The following is a 21752-nucleotide window of genomic DNA, read 5'->3' on the forward strand; positions in this document are numbered from 1 at the left end:
ACAAATTAAAGAGATTAGGGTAAAACCAAATTACAAATTATTCAACCAAACAATTGGCATTCATAAATATGACATGATAGTTGAATACAAAGCTAGAAAAATACTGAAATCAAAATAGAAAGATTCCCATCACCTGCCATATCAAAGAAGTTGACCTCATAACGATGTGTGCTTGGACAACCCCATAATTGTCAGGTCTAAGCAAGGTCAAGTAGGGTCAAAACTTCAAATTATTAGGTCAAAATAAACTTTGGTTATGTAACATGTGATCTGTCAAAAACGACTAAATTACTGTTATACAGCCATAATTACAGTCGAAACAATAACAACAGAGCTCATACCACTAATTAGATATCATTAGACGACAATGATAGCGTTTGGATGAATTTCTCAAAAACAAAAACAGGTCGCAAATATCAAAATATTGTTTTAATTTGTTGAAACCACATGTATGTAATATAATTCGCCAGCTCAAACTTCTACGCAATAGATTTAAACAGACACGCAGAACTGTCAGGCTTTCTACCTTCAATATTCTTAGAAAAACGGTCTGTTTTGAATCGAGAGTTGTCCAGATCCATATGTCATGAAGTACGTTCTAACACATCGTGTTTCAGAAAAAAACGTAGTAAAAAAACTTAAACATATGGTTTATTGGTGGTATGAAACTTAATTGAAGTCCGTCCTGGCACGTCCAATTTCAGAAAAAAAAATCTTCCATCATAAAACTGAACCACATCAATGTCTAAATATGATTGGTAGAAAAGTGTGATGAATAAAAAAAATATTACATTGTGAGTTTGATATATAGTAAGAATTTGTTCCCATTGTGTTGTCTATATATTCATTGTGGTATTTCCACTTTTCGTAATAGGTGCTCCGATATCAATCATCAATCACGTCCGAGCTCTTTAACATCGGAATGGAATCGTCATCGTCAAACGTATTTGAACAAACGGAGAAAAATCCGGAGTCTGGAATATTTTGTTGCCCTGGAAATGATATCAACATATTCGTTACTTTATAATGATATGATAGAACAATAAAACATACAGAAAATACATTTTCACATTATACATCTCTGCCAACATATAAGTCATATCTATTCAATGATCCAGATCCAGAATATTCTTTGACAACTAACCTGTAGGATCTTTTATGCCATCTAATTGGTCTATGCTGACTCTTCTGCGGCGACTTCTGCGTTTGACGTCATCCATTTCAGCATTTATATCATCTTTCGATGACACCTTACAACTATCACTATATTCAAGCTTGTCATACGCTCCGGGGAGTTTCTTTTCAGAACAAGCAATGGCATCAGATTGTATGGATCTACTTCGACTATCTGAAAAAACATCAAACAAAACACAAAAAACAGTATGAAGAACTGGGCAATTCTGAAAATGTAATGTTAGTGTACGTCTGCTAGAGAAAATCTTAAAAATCGTACCCTAAAAACATTTACCTTGATGAGTTACTGTTTTACTTGTCCGCTCAACACTCTTTTTTCTCAATGCCTTTCGATTAAAACTCGTGCGCTCTATTTGTCTGGGCGGTGGAACCTGGTCACGCTCTTCATCTTTAAATGCTTCTGCTGGTCCCACGTCTTCGCTTTGTTCACTTGATTCCACTTCTGTCAAGGATATGTTACCAGCAGTATCCGACAGTATTCCATGTGTGTCATCGCCTCTTCTTACACTATATCTAGCACGTATATGTTTGTCTAATAAACCGGCAACATCAATTCTACGGATTTTCCTGAAAATACCGACAAGGTTCAAAAGTTCGTGTTGGCCAATATGTTCATGTCGTTGTATCCATCCTCCGAGTACTGCCCTTGTTGGACTCTTCCCATATTGCTTCTGGTGTTGGAGATGCTGTATTGTCGACATAGATAGGTTTTCTTCTTCTGCAAACATTCTCCAATCCTGTCCGTTTCCTAGTGGGTTTTCTTCGTCTAATTTCTGGCATATTTTAGTCTCAATATGCGCTGGTAATGGGGCGTCGAGGACATTGCAATCGAGACCAGATTCCTAAAAATGTAAATTTTCTTTATTTATTTGTTTCAAGTTGTCTACACCAAAAATAGTTAGCAATAATAGGTAATGGTTGTATCATGGCCTATTTTAACTCACCTCACTGTCAGGTCCGAGAGGTTCTGATATATTGAAACTTACTGAGTCCGTGCTTTCTGAAACACCCATCTGTTTCACATGAACACAACAGCTGAATTGAGAGTCACATGGCTGGCACAATTGCAATACAAATGTAGCACAGTCGTGGCTGTGTTGAAGCTTACTGTGGGACATCTGTTATAATAGAACAAAAGTACACATTGTTTTTTTTTAACAGTTTCTTATTGATATTACGTTGATATAAGCATTCAATAGAACAATAATTCGTTTTTTTTTCGAAACAAATACATATGTCACAAAATAAAATCTATAACTCAAAACACTTCTTATTGAATGATAGTTTTGCATGCTACAATATATCTATCTAGTTTGTGGTTTTTGATACGATTCTCCGTAAGTTAACCAAAATCACCATGAATACGTTACCAGTTGAGAGCCACTTCCATTCATTATCGTCCATCCTTCACTCATATTCGTTATGTTGACTTTCATATCTCCATGGTTACCATGTAAAAGCAGCATTTTAGTCGCATCTGCAAGCTTCCCTCTTAGTTGCTTCTCCTCTTGTTCGCAATGCTACATTGTAAAATGTTATGAGTTACTGTTTATTCGAGGTGTTGCCTAAACGCGGCATATTTCCATAATTATTAAACGATATAATTATATACTCACCTCCATGTAGTCGGGAAGAAGTCCACGTATTCGTATTTTAATAGCATTTCCACTGCGTTGGATATATGGCTTGAATCGTACATATTGTGTGACAACTTCTGCGTCGCTCACTTCGTTCATTGCACCTTCGCTCTTCGGCTCCACTTTGGTTCCAAATCCCGTAAAATGGTCCACCATGAAAGTTATAGATTCATCAGTGATCGCCAAAACGTCATGATCAGCACTCTGATAGCGCGGATTTTCATGCACATCAGTTGGGGTAATTAATGTTTGAAATTTCCATTCATCTCTGTCATAGCCAGCACCGTGTGGTATAGTCACAAATACATTTTCTTGAAAGATTAGTCCATGTGGACCACAAAATACTATTGTGGAATTTGAAGCGCTATTGGTGGGTGATGGTCGATATCTGTCTTCCTCTGCTAGGTACAGGAATATCGGCTGTTCTTTGCCTTCAGGTATAGCACCAGGGGGTATGTACACCTTAACACCACTGTGATTTAGCTTTAGAATGCCTCCTCTGTGGTCAAACATTGCCGATGTGTGATTATGTGATTTAGATTGATGAAAATCTGGAAATCCTTGAACTTGACGCTCGTCAATGGGGTATGGATATTTTCTTTTTCTGGAATCTGCGTCTATTGTCCGAGTTGTGCTTCCACCGAACTGGTGTTTTTTCTGCATGCCTCCGTCAGTCTGACCAGGTGCTATGATCTGATTGAAACTATCTCGTGCGCGTGTTAATGCCGGCACGCATTCTGTAAAAGATACGCCCATATATTTTTAAAAAAAAACATTAAACATTAAAGAATACACAAATACAACATCGCCTTGAAAATATGTCATTTGATTGCGTGTATAAAATGTCAGAATATAGATAAACGTAGTCTCTCGAACGTGAAATAGTGGAAACTGTTATGCCAAAATAGGTATCATACGTCCAAGTATACGTACTTCTGTACTTTCATGCGTGATGTAATTTGTTCAATCGAGTAATAATCCAAATAATGCCACTATATTATAAATCTTATCATTACAGAAACCACACCAAACCACATCACATCATACGATATTTCATGAAGATACACTCAAAATATGTCGTACGCCTACCATATGTAGGGTTTACAAAACCGCCTCGATCCAGGTCCATTCCATCATCTTGCGCCATCCGTTCACTGCATGTTGTACGGAGTGGTGGACCAAACTGAACATATCCATAATCCTTATTCTGCCTGGTATTTTCACAATTGTGTGACAGAGATATGGTGTGTTTATTTGTATGTCTTTGAAAGTTATCCGTTGGATCTATAGTCAATGTATTATCAGTATATTTATCAAGATTATCATCTTCGTCCATTTCTATGCCCCCATCGACAAAGTCGCTAGTCTGTTTTCTTGTAGTCATATTACCTATCGTTGTAGGAGGATTGCATTCCCCGGTGATCTCGTCGTATACAATACCGGAATCCCTCATTTCTGGAGAGTAAATGAATTGATAATGAAAACACAGTATTGGTCCATTGTCCTTCTATACGTTACATACGTACGCTATGATAATACACATCCTGTGATAGGGCTGTAGAAACACACCAAAAACTCAGTTACTGGAAATTAATTTATTTTAGCAGGAATTCATTTTCGCTGGCTGTTTTGTATGGAATTTATTTTCACTGATCTTTGATAAGTTGAATGTAAAATATAGTAAAAAGAACATATTCGCTAGGTTTTATTTTCACTGAATCGTCCCTTCAGCGAATATAGCGATAATTTAACCCAAGCGAAAATAAAGTATTTTAAAGTATCAGAGTTAGACTGGCGCCATCACACGGCACCTTTTTCACGCTGCCACGGTGCTTATACGGGCCGTTGGGGGAGGTGATCAACAATATCCATTGTGAAGCCATTGTTATGTATATTTCTATGTGTGACAGGTAAATAAGGAAATTGGATAAGGAAAAAAACGTCTGTATTTTTGTCATGTGAAAATTGTCATGAAAATGTCGTTTAACAAAACAAGTATTTGATAAACTCGACAATATTAAGTCTTGTCGCCAACAGAATACCAGAAAAGTGAATAGAATAAATGAATGTATTAATGGCCAATTGAAACGACTGCACTATGCACGACTGTGTCTGTTAATGACAAATGATATTATGTAAACTGAATTTCGGACAAACTTTGTGTGTCTAAAAATATTGATTTTAACTCCCCCAAATATCACGGGTATAGTAAGCGTAGTTCTCCGAAATAACAATGTTATGTGTTTTATATAACATATTTACCTGGCTTTTCTCCGCCATTCATGCTGTGAACTAATTAGAGACATCAACAATCAAGACACAGTTATGATGATAAGTGCGTGCTTATCCATGGATATTTGACGCATTAACAACAGTCGTAAACAACCTGTGATAATCCAGCTAAGGAAATTCTTCAAGTTATGTTCAAGGAAGTAGAAAATTCTATTGTCTACTTGAGAACAATAACCCAGCTATTTTTAGCTCACATTAATGTCCTAAACAAGGCAGTCGTCGCAAAACGTACGGCAGAGTCGCAAATACCTGGTTACGATATATGCTCGGACACCAGTGGTCTTTATTCACTTAAACAACTCCATGGTTATGTACCGTTAGTTTGCATTCTGCCTCGTCCCTGTTTTTCAGCCATGCCTTGTTTTATCTACTCACTGTAGCTTATTGGTACGCAGACGCTTTCTTTGTTTAAAATCTGTTTGGTTTACTGGTCAATCGGTCAGTTTGTAACATGAATCCTTAAATTTGGCAAACGACTTGACTAAATGCAGTGTATAATCTTGAGGAATATAATAATAGACTGAAGTGTTTGAATTGAATTGAGACAAACAGTAAGCTATAACACGTATTAGTAATTCTGTGTCAACTAAGTAGTTGCATAGCGACCCCCATGCCTTTCAAGGGTGTACTCGGAATGGCTGGATTCCAGACTACCAAACCAAAGACTCCTTTCCCCGTAGAAGTGACAGGGCTATTTTGAAAATATTATATGATGATTAGGATGAGGAAAGCACATATGATAAAAAAATATATATAATTCAATGCATTGATAAAATCTTACAATGGAAATACATTGCGCGTTACGTTTTGGTGGCTCGAAAGCTCGGTTAAAGCTTTCAATGTCGTGTCGGTATACACGTCCAACGTGTCTCGTGATTTTGTCTCAGGCGTTCACCCATATTACGATTACCCTCCCCTCCCCAAACAGACGTGTGACGTTATGCCTACGTTGATTTCTAGAGCTGCGTTCTGAAAGGCAGTATATCATGTGTCAAATAAAGTTACAGCAATTACACAATGGTTCAAAAGCGCCATAGACGTGCAGTGAGCGTACGAGTTTTGTGCACACAAATAATGCATTAGATTAGATACGCCGCATGGGGCCCATATCGAACCCGACGCGGCATGACGTCATATTCATAGAAATATTGGCATTACTTTCTAAAGCTCAACATAACATTTCTTTTACTCATAAGAAATCTCATATTAGGAATTAGCCCACTTCGTAACTTCGGTGACACTCTTGTTTCAAATGTAAGAAACATATGTACCAACCATCAAAGACACATATATTACTATGACAATCGTCTTCCGGGTCACATGCGTGTAAATTTTAAATGTAGTATTTTTTGGGTATTTTTGGTAACAGTATTGTGAACATACATACTAATATAATGTGACCTTGACATTTGACTTTGAAATGTAACTAGGGGATGAAATCACATAAGGAGTATTTATAAGTTTGAAGATGGTTATTCCCTTATTTTGCTAAAATTTTAATGTGCAACGCGTTTTGGGGCATACAACCCTTTTTCGCATTACCTATTCAAGAATTAATGTAAGGAAATATTCTTTTTTCCTCGAGTCCTATCGCAATCAATTTATTTTTTTAATAGGTTTAATGTTTTTAAGACTACTATATTGAAGTTTTTTAACAAGTAATTTTGTTGTTTGTTGGTTTTCTTTATTTGTGTGTAATGTAAGATTTGTTTAACCCATTTTTGTGTATTTCTGTATTTTGTGGATCCTGTAATTGGGAATTTTGTCCTGTAGGTCATCCGATTGAATAAATAAATAAAATAAAATGAAAAATACACATTACGACTCTGAAATGTGACCATAACATTGTTATCGGGTAGTGCGAGTCGTTTAGGAAACGTGTATGCCAAGTTTAAAGTTGCTAGTCATTCTCTTTGTAGTTCATACTGAACAAAAACTACGGTGACCCTGACATTTGACTTATGTCCCGAAAATATACTTATGTTTTGAGAGTCGCATGGAAAACATGTATGACAAGTTTAAATTTCATTCTAGAGTTATATAACGAATATTCATAAATCCAAACTGTAACTTTAAACTTTGAGTCCAAAAGGACGTACAAATCACACGGGGAATATGTGTGCTAAATGTGGAGGGGCTGGTTATTTTCCCATGTAATTATTGTACGAAAAAACATACCGTGGTCTTAACCTTTGACATTTTATTTCTAAAATTCATGTTCTGTGGGTTGCATCGGGAATATGCGTTCCAAGTTCGAAGTTCATAGCTATTCCATTGTAGCACAATAATGCGCTCAGATGTTATGAGTCACATGGGGAAACAAATTTGCACAGACTCTGGATACGAGTACCCCTTGTAGTTATATACGATGCATACACTCGTACTGTGACCTTAAATTTTGACCTCAAAATGTAGCCAGGACTTGTGAATTTTTCCCATTTTTTTATATTAAATAGTTTAAAAACACATGATGTGATGTTTACCTTTGATCTTTTGTTCCTGACAGGTTGCTGGTCATGTGGGTGATGTAGGGATACAATTTGAAATCTGTATTTATTTATTTTTCCTTTCAAGTTATAACATGGACACATACACACGGCACTGAGTGCCCTATCGAGTGCGAGTATTAAATAATGCGAAACATGATGTTTATGATAGTTAAGCATGGTATGCTTCGTGATGACAGAAATAATTCACAGTTGTTTTTTTTCACTTGACAATATCACCCTAGTTGAATGTGTTATGTCTTACTTAAAAAAAAAGGAAATGTACATTTAAGCCCGAACCAGCGGGTAGAAAAAATGAAAATATAAGATATAGTTTTAAAAAATACGTCTATTATCCAGTCTGTTGGCAGTCTGTCTGTTTGACTTCAAAGGGTATTATTATTTCCCGTGGACCATTAGACAAATGCGAAGTATGCAATGGTAATATTGTGGGTGGGTCTGGACGTGTATGCATTTCCACCATTCCCAATGATTCATGTTGTACCAGAGAAATTACTGGTAACATCAATGTCATAATTACAACACTTATTGGACAAAGCTGATGCAAAAATACAGGGAGCTTTCCATGATTCTGGCACTGTTCCAATTACATGACTGGAGGCATTTCAACAATTGGCAACTACGAGTTAATTTCTAACTTGGTATCCAACATCATCGCCAGACTCTAAAGCGAAACAATGAAAGATGGATGGAGATGCTTCAATGATTTGTGTATTGAGTGAGAGGCGTTGATCTTTTCATTTTATATGTCTCCTTATAACCTACTGAAATTTGAACAAATATTTGACCTGCAAGACAGAGTAAGGTAGCAGTCTTTCGTTTTCTGACCGCTATGCTCTGTCGGAAGATCAATGCGTTTTACTACCCTGGAGACCAGGTTTGATTTGTTGGTGAAAAATCAAAATGCCTGATTTGATGCGAACGTGAGAACATAAAGTTTCGTTATTCGTTAATAGATAAATGAGTCACATTTTCAAAATGGTGATCTTGTGATTTCACCTCGTTCTCATCCCTTCTTCAAAAAAATAAATAGCAGGTCTAAGTTTGTTCTTGTTCAAGCTTTATGATTTTGCAGACACACCTCTTCTATAAATGTTGTAGTATTTTGGTGCTGATTTTTTGTTCTGAGAGTTTTCACCGTGGTGGTTGCAGGGCGATAAAAATGCCCGAACGAGAAGAACGTGAGAGCGCCACCAGTTTTGAGTATGTCATTACATTATTACTAACAAGCAGGGAAAACATGTACGAAAACGCATCGTACAATCTGTAATGCCTTCGTGTATACTTTGCCGTAATCTTTATAAATAATTTCATAATATCTTTTTTTTGTTACAAATATGCCGTCTAAAATGTACTGTAAAACATGTTGAAATAGCTTTTTGACATTTTAGCGAATTATCTCAATGTATGTTTTAACAGAATTTTAATTTAGCTAAAGTGTCAAAAATCTAATTGTTGGGGACGTCTTGATTACACATTAGCTAAATTAGCTAAAATAACATGCTAGCCAAAATACATGTTTAAAGTATGTTAGAAACAGTATAAAATTATGGCATATTTCAATATTACAGGTTTCAAAAATTCTATTCTTCGTCAAAAATACCGCTGTCTCTCCCCTTGTGGTTAGTATCCTGTTGTCGTTGAATCACAATCGCTGATTTCATGTGGCAGTTGGTTAAGTCTTCATTATTGGTATGTGATGGAAGAGAAACACCGGCACCAGCTGTTATCTTCGAATCTGCAATATATTGATAGAAGTTATGGTATAACGAACGAATGGGGGAAAGACGGGAGAAAAAAAATAATTTTCCTCATTAAAATTCACTGTGTGCAATACATTTGGTTCATGATTTCGCCAGCTATGGGTAAACACATCCTGCACCCAAATTTGGCTCTGTGAAATCTTAAAAATACCATTTAATGCAAAAATATAACAAATGGATTTTTTAAAGCTGCTATCATTTTCACTGTCTGCGTATGTTGGTCAATGAACGTAGGTAGTTTCATCATAAGCTTATATGATTTATATATCTTTTTTAATTGAACTCTGGAGTCGCTTGAACACTCGTTCTAAAATACTTGTATGTGGATAAAGCACAAACAGATTTTAGATTATCGAAATGAATAAAATGATTCCTTTACCGGTCATCACAACAAGAGCGAGGAAACTGAATAAAAGGATATAATTACAGTAGTTTTCGAGGATGATACCAAATATATCCCTGCTCATCGATGTATAACTATTATGGAGAGTACATAAATGTGCGTAAATTTTTGTTGGGAGGTGGGAGCCCTCACAGTTTTCTGTGGGAGAGGCTTTCAGGTGAACTGAGAAAGAGGTTTCCAGATCTATCTCAAAGGAAACTGTGACGGCTTCCGACTTATGAAAAATACTAACCATTTTTGGAGCACAGCGAGTCATCTTCTACAATATTGCTAACAGGTTTTGAATTTGATACAACGGTTGTGACTCCGTCGTTTGGAGCTCTTCTCGCTATCACGGGTCTTTTCCCACTCACTGCGTTAGAACGTTTTCGTGGTTGACGGAACGACTTACTGCGGCTACACGATCTCGAAAGGCGTGGCTTGGGGAGCAGAGTAGTGGCTGCGGTGTTAATCTTTGCGTTTGCTGACATTTCGTCCGTTTTATTTTCCACGCGCAATTTGGAATCACTTATATTCACATTACTGTCGCCGATCGCTTCGTTATTCTCATCTGTATATACACCACTATCTATAGCAAAAACAGGTTATACGTGATTATAAGTATATTGTATGTTTGTATAAGGCGCGTAATGATTGCATTAAAAATGCAATATGGACGAAAACACATACACATCAGTATTCGTTAGATGAAAGATCATAACCACTAATACGCATGTGCAGTAATTGCTATTGTACGTTCAAAAACAACCAGTGCACACGAGTATTTGAGTATGTCATTGCTTCATCGAACGAATACTCATATGTGTGCTACAATGACGCCGTTTTCAGGTTATGATAAGTCCTAGTCCAATGTATTCATCAAGTATCGAGCAACAATATTCAAAAATACATATTCTCGTTCGAATTGCATTTTTAAAGGGCGGTTGTCGTCGTGCCGCGTCCTGTTCAATATGGGACTAATAGCGACGTACACAACGCGTGTAAAATTCGTTGTTTGTTTACATCAAATAGGTCCGATTTTGCGTTCAACTGTGAGATCTCGCGAGCTGCGTGAAAGAAGCGCGCCGAACGGCTGCCGCAAAAATTGAACGATTTGATTTTGAAATCGAATTATTTTATTTCGTATCTCACATCGAAAGGGCGATCGTTTGTCGAATCCCTTGCGATGTTTGTCGCCACTACGACGCTATGACCTTTGTTTGTCCTGTTTTACGTTGGATTTCACGCATAACGCGAGATCTCGCAGTGAACGGAAAATGGTCTATTCACAAGCTGCGCGACGACCACCGCCCTTAAGTTAAATTTGAACACATTTACATCACATTCATCTACGGTCTCAGTGTTATCATTTGTACATCGCACCACTATGCTCACCTGGCAGGTCGTCTGATCTGGCAATGTTTGGCAATGGCTTATGGGACGACTTCTGGCGAACCCGTGATTTCAGTGACCGGAATCGGGTCAGCATCGTGCGTGATCTGGAATCTATAGTTAAATAAATACAGTGTTTGGACTTAGGTTTGAGGTTGTTTCATTTGCTGGCAATATATTTAAACAGCTTGAAGTAATTTTGAACAGAGACCCATCGCCAGTAATTGAAATATATGCGATTTTGTTGGCATAAACGAAATATTGGCGATAAATTCACACTGGTTTCGATTGACGCATTTTTAAAACCCCGATCAAAGTCTGCTTGCGATTCAAGTCCAAATAATTAGTGAGCATTTCTATACGTCCTAAAGTCCCAAGTAAATATACTCACGAATCTTAGCTAGTTTAGTTGATAGAGGACCCGAAATAGCGTTTTCACGGTCACCGCACAAAAGCGATACGGACAGTCGATGTGTTCCCGCGTGTAATCCACTGAATGTCCATGAATTCATATTTGGTTTCACGAATTCGGTTATTCCAGAACGGTTGTTGTCACATCGTATGCACGTAACACGAAACGCAGTATGGTCGACCAAAGACGTCGAAAAACGAACACTGATGGAGTTGTGGGAAATGTTGACTATTTCAAAACAGTCTACGGCTGGAAAATCTAAAACAAAGAAAACTAAGATTTGTTATACATTTCTAGGAACATCATATATGTGAATTTCATATTGATCTGTGATGTGGTCTACTAAAACGGTAACTATTAGATTATAAGGACGTAAACAAAATCGAATATGTATGTTGACTAGATGTATTGCTGAGATACCATACCTTTAAATGTATTATGCCGTTCACGAAACTTCTGTGGTTTGCCAACAGTATCATTCGAGTCCGGCCCACCGTCGAGCTCTTCACTGTCTTCGCCCAATTCACTGGAAATTCGCTGAAATTCAGAGTCTGTAATCGTCACTTTGACAATGATGTCGTTGTCGCCGGCCATTTCCTTCACATCGTCTGTAATTAGTAGTTTGGTGAATAATTCCTCCAATTTCCCATTCCTACTATCACGAAGTAATGTTTTCACTCCATGCTCACCAGACACTTGTAAGTGCAATAATATACACGCAAAGTGAACGTCTACGACTGCGGCTGAATGTTCGCCCAGGACATCAAATGATTTGGTGATTTCACGAAGTTTGTGAGCAAGAAAGTGTTCTATTGTTGATTTGGTTTTCTCGTCAAGTTTGCCTCGTAAATCTAAATTAACTGAACAAGGTGGGTAAAAGTTTAATGCCATTGTATTAATTGAGTACTTTACAGAGCAAGTTTTTCAACATAAATATCCACGTAGGCACAACAAAAATGTGTAAAGAGCTAGGTTTAGTTCAGTTACCTGAAAGTTCGTACGTTTTCGTAGTTGGGTCTTTGGCATCCGGCCCCGCCGTAGTTTGACCTGGGATATTAAAGATACTATGATTTATAAGAAAAAAATGACAACGTGATGCATTTTCCATATTTAATTACCGTGTTAATGATCAGGATTTATATATGGTTTGTACAATTTGAATGGATGAAATAACAGAATGCAATTATACTTACATATTAAGTCTTGTTTGGGGACACCTTTCTTTTCACACTCGTCCAAGAGTTCCCACAAATGGTAATAATTTTCCTTCAACGAGTCTTTGAATATCACGTAGGCTTTTTGTGTTGGTGGCAGTTGGTAGATAAGAAGTTCTTCGGCCTGCTCACGTCGCGTTCGTCTCGACATAACACTGTCATAAGCGCTACCGGAAATGACTCCTGCGGCGATTAACCGGTCAGTAATATATTTTGCCTCCAGATCGTCAATGAGTTTAGTTAAATTTCGACGAAGAGGGTCAATTAATGGTCGCATTGATAATGATTTGAATTCTTTTAAAGTTGCGTTGTGTGTTGTGCAGATTATTCCTTTTTGTTCAAACATCTCTGCGAGGATGGACACTTTCATACTGAGCTCGTTCACGGACCTTATACGAGACATGTCTTCTTTTTCGATAATCCGGTCTTCGTATAGTTTCATCAAGTATAGCGGAAAGTCAGCTGAAAATATGAAACACAAATCATTAGACTGCTGTTCTGTATTCACATGCCCAGGAACACACAAAGATTTATAATGTGAAATAAAGAAATAATAACAACATTACTGTGTACCTTGGCAAAGACTTGACAGCGAAGATGTTGCACCGATAGGTTCGTGTAGTTTTTGACTCTCTTCTTCAAATACGTCCTCGTATTCACCGTCGCTGTGTTTGGGGCTGTTTTGTTTACTGTCATATTCAATACTGTCAGCACAGCTCTTCGCAGTGCTAGAAGATCTCTTGCCGCGGCGTCTTCTCGTGGGACGAGCGTCATGCTTCAATCGAATTGAGCAGCTTCGTCGACCTAACTTTTTTCCTTTGTGAGATGCCGAGCTTTTCCCGAAATAGCCGCTATCGCGATTTACCGAAGTAGCAGTCTGGTCGATGACTACTGCTCTTTGTGCGTGTACATCTTTCACGTAGTCTCTATTTTTGTCGTGTGGGTCCCCGTAATTTTTGCTCCCTAAGCATAAGATAAAAATTTAGTTAGCTTTGAATGCAGAATTGAAAAAAAAATAAGTTGTGATGTATTGTAAGTAAACTTGGTATTCTATTTACCACATATTGGGAATTCTAATTCTTGTTTACTGGTGTCCTTTTCTTTTCCACTGCTTCTTATATGTTCTTCTGATATGTTTCTGAGATGTTGTATCCCCGAATCTCGCGATTGGTCATTAACTACGTGCTTGCGTGGATGCGATATTTGGTTTTCGTCCTCTTCGTTACTTCTAGTAGTGCCTTGGTTCTCTTTCGTGACATCATCTCCAATGCCGGAATCCCGTACTGTTTCTGTAGGGACTAGTGATATGTGTACATCTCCTGAAAAAAAAAAACAAGTTTATTTATAACATCCTTACTACCTTGCGTCTAATGCCGCAAAAAATGGAAATACGAAATTACCATTCTGAAAATTTATTGGAATTGGGTAAGCTTTAGATCCTGTACGGATAAACATTGGGTGTGTTCGTTATTATTATTTCTAATTGGTACGGGGTTATTTCTATTTTAATGATTAACAATATATTGTGAACCCAACCCCCTTTCATGTCAACACTTCAATTGTACTGGCTGTTTCCCGCAATATTCAAATCATAGACTTTAAAAATACATTTATTTTTAAGATCTATGTTCAAACCTACAATAAGGTTGGCATATATTTAGTAACATATTATAATGACCTTGACCATGATAACCAAGCACAGTGGTTGTTTATCTTAATTATTATTATTTAACAGAAAGCACTGCAGTGCTGGGACTTTTAAACCCCCTAGACAAGGAAGGGTGTGCAATCACCAGAATGCACTATTATATGTATTCAGTTATTCAAACGCAAACACGCAACAAAATGAACTTTAGACTGGTTCAAACGTGATGTCGTGTATGTTGTTTTTTGAGAATGAAGAACTTTGCACAGTTTTGCTTTTAGTCTCAAGCTATGAGTGTAATGGCTCGGCAGTATATAAAGAAAGAAACTAGTAAAGGTGCGTTTATGTTTTTCGAACCGACGACTTGAGTGACTCTTATGTCACACTGATGTGTAACTGAGTGGAAAATAGAACAGTACGATGTATACTGAACTTACCACAAACAGGGAGTCCTTCCCTCTTGTTTTCGTGTGCTGTCTCCGCCTCTCTGTTATGTTCGTGTATTCCAGAGTCCCTCTCCGGATCATGAATAGCCTCTTTGTTCACGTGACAATTCTCCTCCCCAGAATGCCTCCCTTCTGACCTGTTACTGACAGCGATTTGATTTTTTTTCGTCGTTCCATGTCCTTCTTCTGTGTGTCTTTCCACCGTGTCAGGCGTAATCCCGGAATCTTCTCCCGTGGCAACAATGTGTGATTTCACTGAAAACACCAAGATAAACATTAGAAACAGAATAGATTTGTTTTCCCATTGTTTTGGCTGTGCATTTAATTAGTGACTTCATCAGTGATATTTTTAGTAAACCGCCACATTCTTATAAGTATAACACCTACAGTTTTAGTTAAAGTATATGAGATGAGTAAGTCGTACCACTTTAGAATGGAATGGTCCGTTATTGCACGTGTGTGCGCCAGGTGCGCCGTGTACATCCGGGTCGTTTTTTTTTTATTCATTTATTTTTGTTGTGATCTTATCTTCAGCCGATTGTCCTTCTGCACAAAGAAGACATACGCTTATGAAAGGTGTAATTCGCTACAATTGTGCTCAAATGCAAAGTATAATTGCTATAGTTGCATTCAAGTGTAACGGGTAGCTCGTTACAGTTGTATTCTTAAGTGTAATTCACTACAGCTGTCACGTGTTCATATGTAAAGTGTGACTGTGACAGTTGGGAACTATGGTTATGGTCCACAGGTGCTTGTGTTCGACCGAGCTTGGTTGACGCCAGAATTGGCGCATTAAATTGCCATTTGATGGAGAGGTGGCCGCACAGTCCTGTCATGTCGCCTAGCACAAAAACATTCATTTTTTTTTTTAAATATTGTTTCGAGTGGTCGGCCGTAAAACAGCGTAATTTCGATCAGTGTTTATTTTATTTTTATTTGGAAACACGCATTGTGATATATGAGGGTATAAAAGTGCAGGCTTTCTATGCAATAAAATCTATTTACAAAAAGAAATTCGAAAGTCATAAAAACGATGAGTTCCACCAAACATCATAGAGAAATGAACCATAGTTTTACATATTTCAAGTCAAAAACAGCTCATTTCTCATACTATTACACTATAAATTACCCAGACGTCTATATGGTTTTTTATCATTGGATATTGATTTAAAAAAAACAGCTCAAGTAAAAAATCAAACTATTCAGCAAATATGTTTTCAAAATACATGAAGCATATCCAAAGATAGCAAGGCACTACAAACCATATTGCGTTGTGGGTAATCACTGGCGCTGTGATACGTCATTCATTCTGATTATTGACCGCTTATATACAAGCGAATTGGAGTGGAACTTACTACCATAAAAATACTGTTGTTGCATCGTCATTGAATACATTGGGTTTTTTCCATCTCGTACAATGTGTGAAGGCGGTGTGCCTCATTTTCTTTTCTTTTTTCTTTTTTTTTTTAATTTTACGAAATATTTTGTGAATTTTTCTTTCGAATGTTTTCTGTTTTTCATTTTTGTTAACATAGTTTTGCGTCGTAGTCCAGTATATGAGTTAATTAATTGAAAATAATTCATAATATTGCGGGAAATGTTGACATGGTCAGGCATCATATAATGTAATTGTTCCCCAATACTGTATTTGCTTTACACTCAAAGTTTCATTCTGTACACGACGCGTAACATCGATGAGGAAGTATGGAATGGCTCTTTGTTTTACCCCTGCGTTGATTAATTGTCTGCGTCGTTTGTATTCATTTTTACACCGCGTCCACTATGAATTACGTCAAGATGAAGCGAATACGAATGTAATTCTCGTCTCTTCGACGGCCCAGAAGAATCTTGATAAAAAAAACGACCCGGACGAATTTGATAAATTGCGCTTGTACTGTTGGTGGATACCTGCAGGGGTCGAATCTGAACGCGGTGTTTATTACAATTACTTACGCTCGGACTCCTCATTATTTAGACACCTTACCTGCTCTGTCCATAATAGACCAGCACTGGTACCACTGAAGTGTATATTTGAGCTTTTCCGTAAGAGCTAAATCCGAAGGTGGCCCATCTGTTTGAAGTAGTCGCGGAACTGCCTAATACAACGCGGAAGCAAGTCAATAGGAGTGGGACAGGGGTGGGTATTACCCAAACCTGTTCCGTATTAGAAATACTTCCGCGACCTCTGACCAGTAGTTGGTTATAGAGCCATTTGTTATAGATACATTTTTATTGAGGCGTTTACATTGGCCACCTTAGTCCATCCCAACCGTGCGAGTTTGATACACTAACCAATTACGGACAATTAGTGCTACCTCAGCTGCGCTGCTTTACGTCAAATGTATGTTAGGTCACGTCGTCTTACACATATATACATTGTCAGTAGGAAAAATCTCGCTGATCTATGTAGTGTGACAACCGCCTCGGCGACAAACAAAGATTGTTTTTCAGACGATCACGCACGTCGTAAGAGTCGTACCGGTTGTTACCATGTTAGTCTCTTTAAAATGTAGCAATTTTATGTCTAGTTCATAGGTGTATGTACTCATGATGTTTATAACGTCGAAAATATACCCATTTCAGACAAAATGCAGAAACGTCAACCAGAAACAAATCCAGAAAGAATGTAAGAGAAAACAGAAATAATGAACCAACTCCCGGTTTCTAATCTCTCACTTGTGTGCGGGGCTGTCCTCAAAACTAAAACCGCATCCACTTCTTGGCCCATTTTGACAGTGACTGATGGCGTTGTACTTGGATGTAATCGTAATACGTGAACGTGTACGTGTATTATATTGATAGCAATAAGACCACTCAAAATGATCACGTGATCCGCGAGACCACTCACGATGACCACGCTTCTTAAGGCAGTTCGAGGTAAATTCAAATGTTGTGCACTGCACTGTTGAGCATGTTACTGCACATATACGCAATGCATTATAGGTGATAACCTCGTAGTTTATATAGAAATTATCACCCTAGAAACTCATTAAATTATATGTTTTTGTAAATGTTTTCACAATATTACGATTCATGTCAATATATTATATCGCTTTCACCCAGCAAAAATTTTGAGATACAGTGTATGAAGAAATAATCTCACCATAGTAACCAGTGTATAAATGTCAGTTTTGACAATTTTCATAACATGTCTGGATTCTTTTATCTCAAAATATTGTCGAGTGAGCCCATTTTTTTCATTTTCAGTATCCTGATGGCAAGAACCCACTAATTAATTAATGAAAGTATAATGAACTGTATCGCTTTAAGGGGTTAGCATACGTTCGCTGGTTAAATTTTTGGGCCTCAGTTTACAGACTGAAAAATACATTTAACCCATACATGTTTTATACCATAATAAAGATCTTGTTTCAAACTTTGAAAATATGTCATTTTTTTTAATTTATGCAAATACCAAGTCACGTGATCACAAGAATAAGCGAAAATGGAGTAAAACGGATAATGACGCAATTAATAACTAATTTGCAGCACGTTTGAATATATTTTTGCATGTGAATATTGCAGAGAAGTGCTTCAGGTACAATGTTCTTCGTTTTTTGCCAACTATAATTTGTTTTTATGTAGCCCTATTTCAAATCTGTGTACGTTAATAACTGAGTAAAAACAACATGTCTCTATATAAAAATGAACAAAAAATCGAGACGAAGGCAGATAGAAAAAAATCCAGGAACATTCCTCCAGTACTCTATGTAGCGGTGAAGTTGACCAAAAATGGCGACGATCTGACGATTCGTTTGTTAGAAATTGCGTACTGAACCTGTAGAACTATGTAGAAATTAATTTCAAGATAAACGCAAAAAACGTCAGTTTAATAAAAGGGGGGAAATGAATAAACGAACGAAGCGTTTACTTGACCGTTTCCCAGTGAGCGCTACAGAGAATGTGACGTCATTTCTGAGTCACACTTTTGTTACGCTATTGGTGTATAAGTTTGCGTCTTTATTTACTTTTTAAAACCGCCGTTAATACAAAATACTGTGGTAAGGTAGTGCAGTTGGTTGCAACAATCGCTCGTTTCCTATACGCTGCGCCATCAACGATACGTTAAGTCATGTAAATGGGTGAAAGAAAAATTTTTCCAGCGTCGATATTGTTTGCACTTATAATTATCCGAAAAAAAATGTCATGTTTCAGATTATTTTTCATATTCTGAATGACACGGCTGCACAAACGAGCGACAGAAGTGCTCCGTCGCTAGCGGGTGGTATTTATATAAGAGATGTAATGCCGATCTATAATGGCTGGTTCTCGCCTCAAGTCAATCTCCTTCCCATAGGTCTTTGCGTTTTACGCAATAGTACGGAACGCGCATCGAACTGTTTGGAGTTCGGCCTCAGGTGTCATGGCAGGGGGGAGTTGCATGACACGATTGGTTGAAATACTCGTCTCATTTACATAAATTAATATTCATGAGCAATGAAAAACTCGTCTTTTCAGTAAAATTGTGCCAAAATGCTTTCCGATAGCATACATGTTAGTTCTAAATTGATTGATTCTATCGTTACGAGCTGAAAAAATAATCGGAAAAATGATGTAAAGGTAATTTTTGAGACACGTTTTCGATCAGACTCCAGCTAACTATTGAAAGTAAACACAGGTTTTCTCTTTACCGTGATCATAGCAAGTTATGAAATTCATGGAGAATGCAGAGGCACGTTTCTATTTCACTCTAGTAATATTGCTCAAAATTGCTCAAAATGTTTTCGGTGACTTTTATCAGTGAAAAGTTACCTAATTAGTATGCATTTCAATGAACCACAGTGTGTGTGCATGCGCAGTTTGAAATGGAACAGATTTGAACGAAATAAAATCACGCGTAGAACTCGGGCTCTAGCAAGAAATTGTTGCGTCAAACTGGTTGTTGGTTGAATTGTTTTGAAATAGACATAATTTTGGAGTCTGTATTTGTCTATGAAATGTTTCTAAGTTTTGTTGAGGATTATTCTGTAAAGGAATGGCTGAAATTAATTTATCTGTTCGTAAACGGGACGTTGTTGCTTGACGGTGGGCTACGGACGACTGACGTCGAAACGTTCCATTCAGATCAGATGGCGCCCTCTCGTGCCAATCCCCCCCCCCCCCCTGTGTCATGGCTTACCAAGCCACAATGGGTCTGGCATTCTGATTGGTCCATCACTTTCTTGTTGCGGGTTCTATTTCCCTTGGTTACCTGCTGTCAGCGTTAGGGGTTGGGCGAATATAAAACTGTTTTGTTTTTTTGTTATAAATTTGCACAAAAACAGCGAGGATGCCAGAAATATCTCAAATATGTAGGTCTAAGCAGGCAGAATGTGCTTGCCATTTCTATGTTCCACCATTTAAATTTTACCATGTATGTGTCGTTTCTATCGTGAGTTCTGACTGGGTAATACAAATGAGCCTGAGTGAACCTTATAATCGTTTGAGGGCGTGCGACATACAATAAATCGTGGTGAAATCTGCCAATGTTAATGTTATTGTTAATGTCGAGGCTTCGGCCGAATAAATGGTCCTTGGCTGGCGAAGATGACTTGAAACAACACATTTATTTTGTTAACTTGAAGATATTTCACAAATACCTACAACAACATTAACTTAACCGTTCACTTAACAATAAATTGCTTAAATTAACATATACTGTATAGAGGAATAGAGGAAAAAAATCCAGCACTCGTAAATTGATTTATCGCATGTATCACTCAGAAGCAGTGACGTCACGCCGTGTAATATTGTTTTCATCTTACATCTCCTGAGCATCAAATCTGATTGGTCAATTTAAAAATGTGACGTCACCATCACCATCACAGAATGATAATTAAATGTCGTCAGTTGTATCTCCGATGGTGAATAGACACTTTAAATGCCGGTGTCCGTCGCGAAGCGCGTGTTCGAATTTCATGTATACAAATAAAGCATTTTACACGCGTTGTATACGTCGCTAAGAGACCCATATCGAACAGGACGCAGTGCGACGACCACTGTCCTTTAAACAGTCGTTTCTGGAAACGAGGCATTGTATCCAAAGTTAAATATTAATGTTTTCATTTTCAGCATAATACATAATAATAGATCATGATATGGAATTCATGCATAATGGTTTTTCTCTTAGATGATTAGCCGAAATGCTTAGTCACCGTGGGTTTTTTTCAGAACATTGTTACGGAGTAGTGCCCCCAAGCTACATAATAAAAATAAGGACAAAATTAACATAACAATTAAAAAAACGAGATATATACCGTGACTATCTTAAACCTGGTTTTGTCAAGGAGGGGGACAGCACAGTTATCTCATAACTGGCAAGAAAACAAAATATAAAAGTGCTGAAAAATATATGTATGTATGTATAATTGATAATATAAAGTCTGTAAATATTGAAAAAAAAAATATCTCAAAGCTGTACATGTGTAGGAAATGCAAAAACATTTTTTTTTTCAAAATGTTGTACAAAGTCAAGGCATATTAAAGTAAATATTAAATGTTGTAAATAGCACTGTGACAAGAACCCCTCACAGTCCAGGGTAGAAATAGGGTGGGTAAACAGAGAAAGCACTGTAAACTTCGCGGCTGCAGCCAAACGCAATTGCCGACAATCCTAGACGGAAATGATCGCCGATATTTCGTTGAGAGCGTGCGTACCACGAGTGTTCCATTCTAAAAGTTCCTCGTGTCCACTGTTTTATTGATCTGTGTAACCATGGTATTTACAGCAGTGGATGATATAACGGGAGAAAATTTAACACGATTTGGGAAGCAAGAATAGGTCAAGTGGCCCTCTCGTGGTAGACGAGATCTCTGGGTCTAATGTCCGTGAGTATATGGGACTTGGAATGTTTATGATATAGATCTGTCTTTAGGCCAAAAAAAACTT

General features: G+C 37.5%; 2 protein-coding genes across 2 annotated transcripts; both read right to left on the bottom strand.

Moving 5' to 3' along the window:
• Window positions 1-409: 409 nt before the first annotated feature.
• Window positions 410-5234, bottom strand: LOC144360019 (uncharacterized). Its single transcript, XM_078012933.1, has 8 exons — window positions 5094-5234; window positions 3921-4286; window positions 2811-3568; window positions 2565-2714; window positions 2139-2312; window positions 1469-2036; window positions 1145-1348; window positions 410-992 (listed from the first exon to the last, which is right to left on the bottom strand). Exons 1-8 carry the CDS (start codon window positions 5113-5115, stop codon window positions 886-888), a joined length of 2349 nt encoding a protein of 782 aa, XP_077869059.1. The 5' UTR covers window positions 5116-5234; the 3' UTR covers window positions 410-885.
• Window positions 5235-7662: 2428 nt separating this feature from the next.
• On the bottom strand, window positions 7663-17001 carry LOC146747570 (uncharacterized). Its single transcript, XM_085497371.1, has 11 exons — window positions 16869-17001; window positions 14876-15139; window positions 13852-14112; window positions 13367-13756; window positions 12773-13255; window positions 12567-12626; window positions 12005-12439; window positions 11559-11837; window positions 11171-11281; window positions 10029-10364; window positions 7663-9368 (listed from the first exon to the last, which is right to left on the bottom strand). The coding sequence occupies exons 1-11, from the start codon at window positions 16879-16881 to the stop codon at window positions 9214-9216; spliced, it is 2787 nt and encodes a 928-aa protein (XP_085353497.1). The 5' UTR covers window positions 16882-17001; the 3' UTR covers window positions 7663-9213.
• Window positions 17002-21752: the final 4751 nt, after the last annotated feature.

Source organism: Saccoglossus kowalevskii, chromosome 3 (genome assembly GCF_978046115.1).
Source record: "Saccoglossus kowalevskii chromosome 3, keSacKowa6.1, whole genome shotgun sequence".
In the NCBI taxonomy this organism is placed as follows: domain Eukaryota; kingdom Metazoa; phylum Hemichordata; class Enteropneusta; family Harrimaniidae; genus Saccoglossus; species Saccoglossus kowalevskii.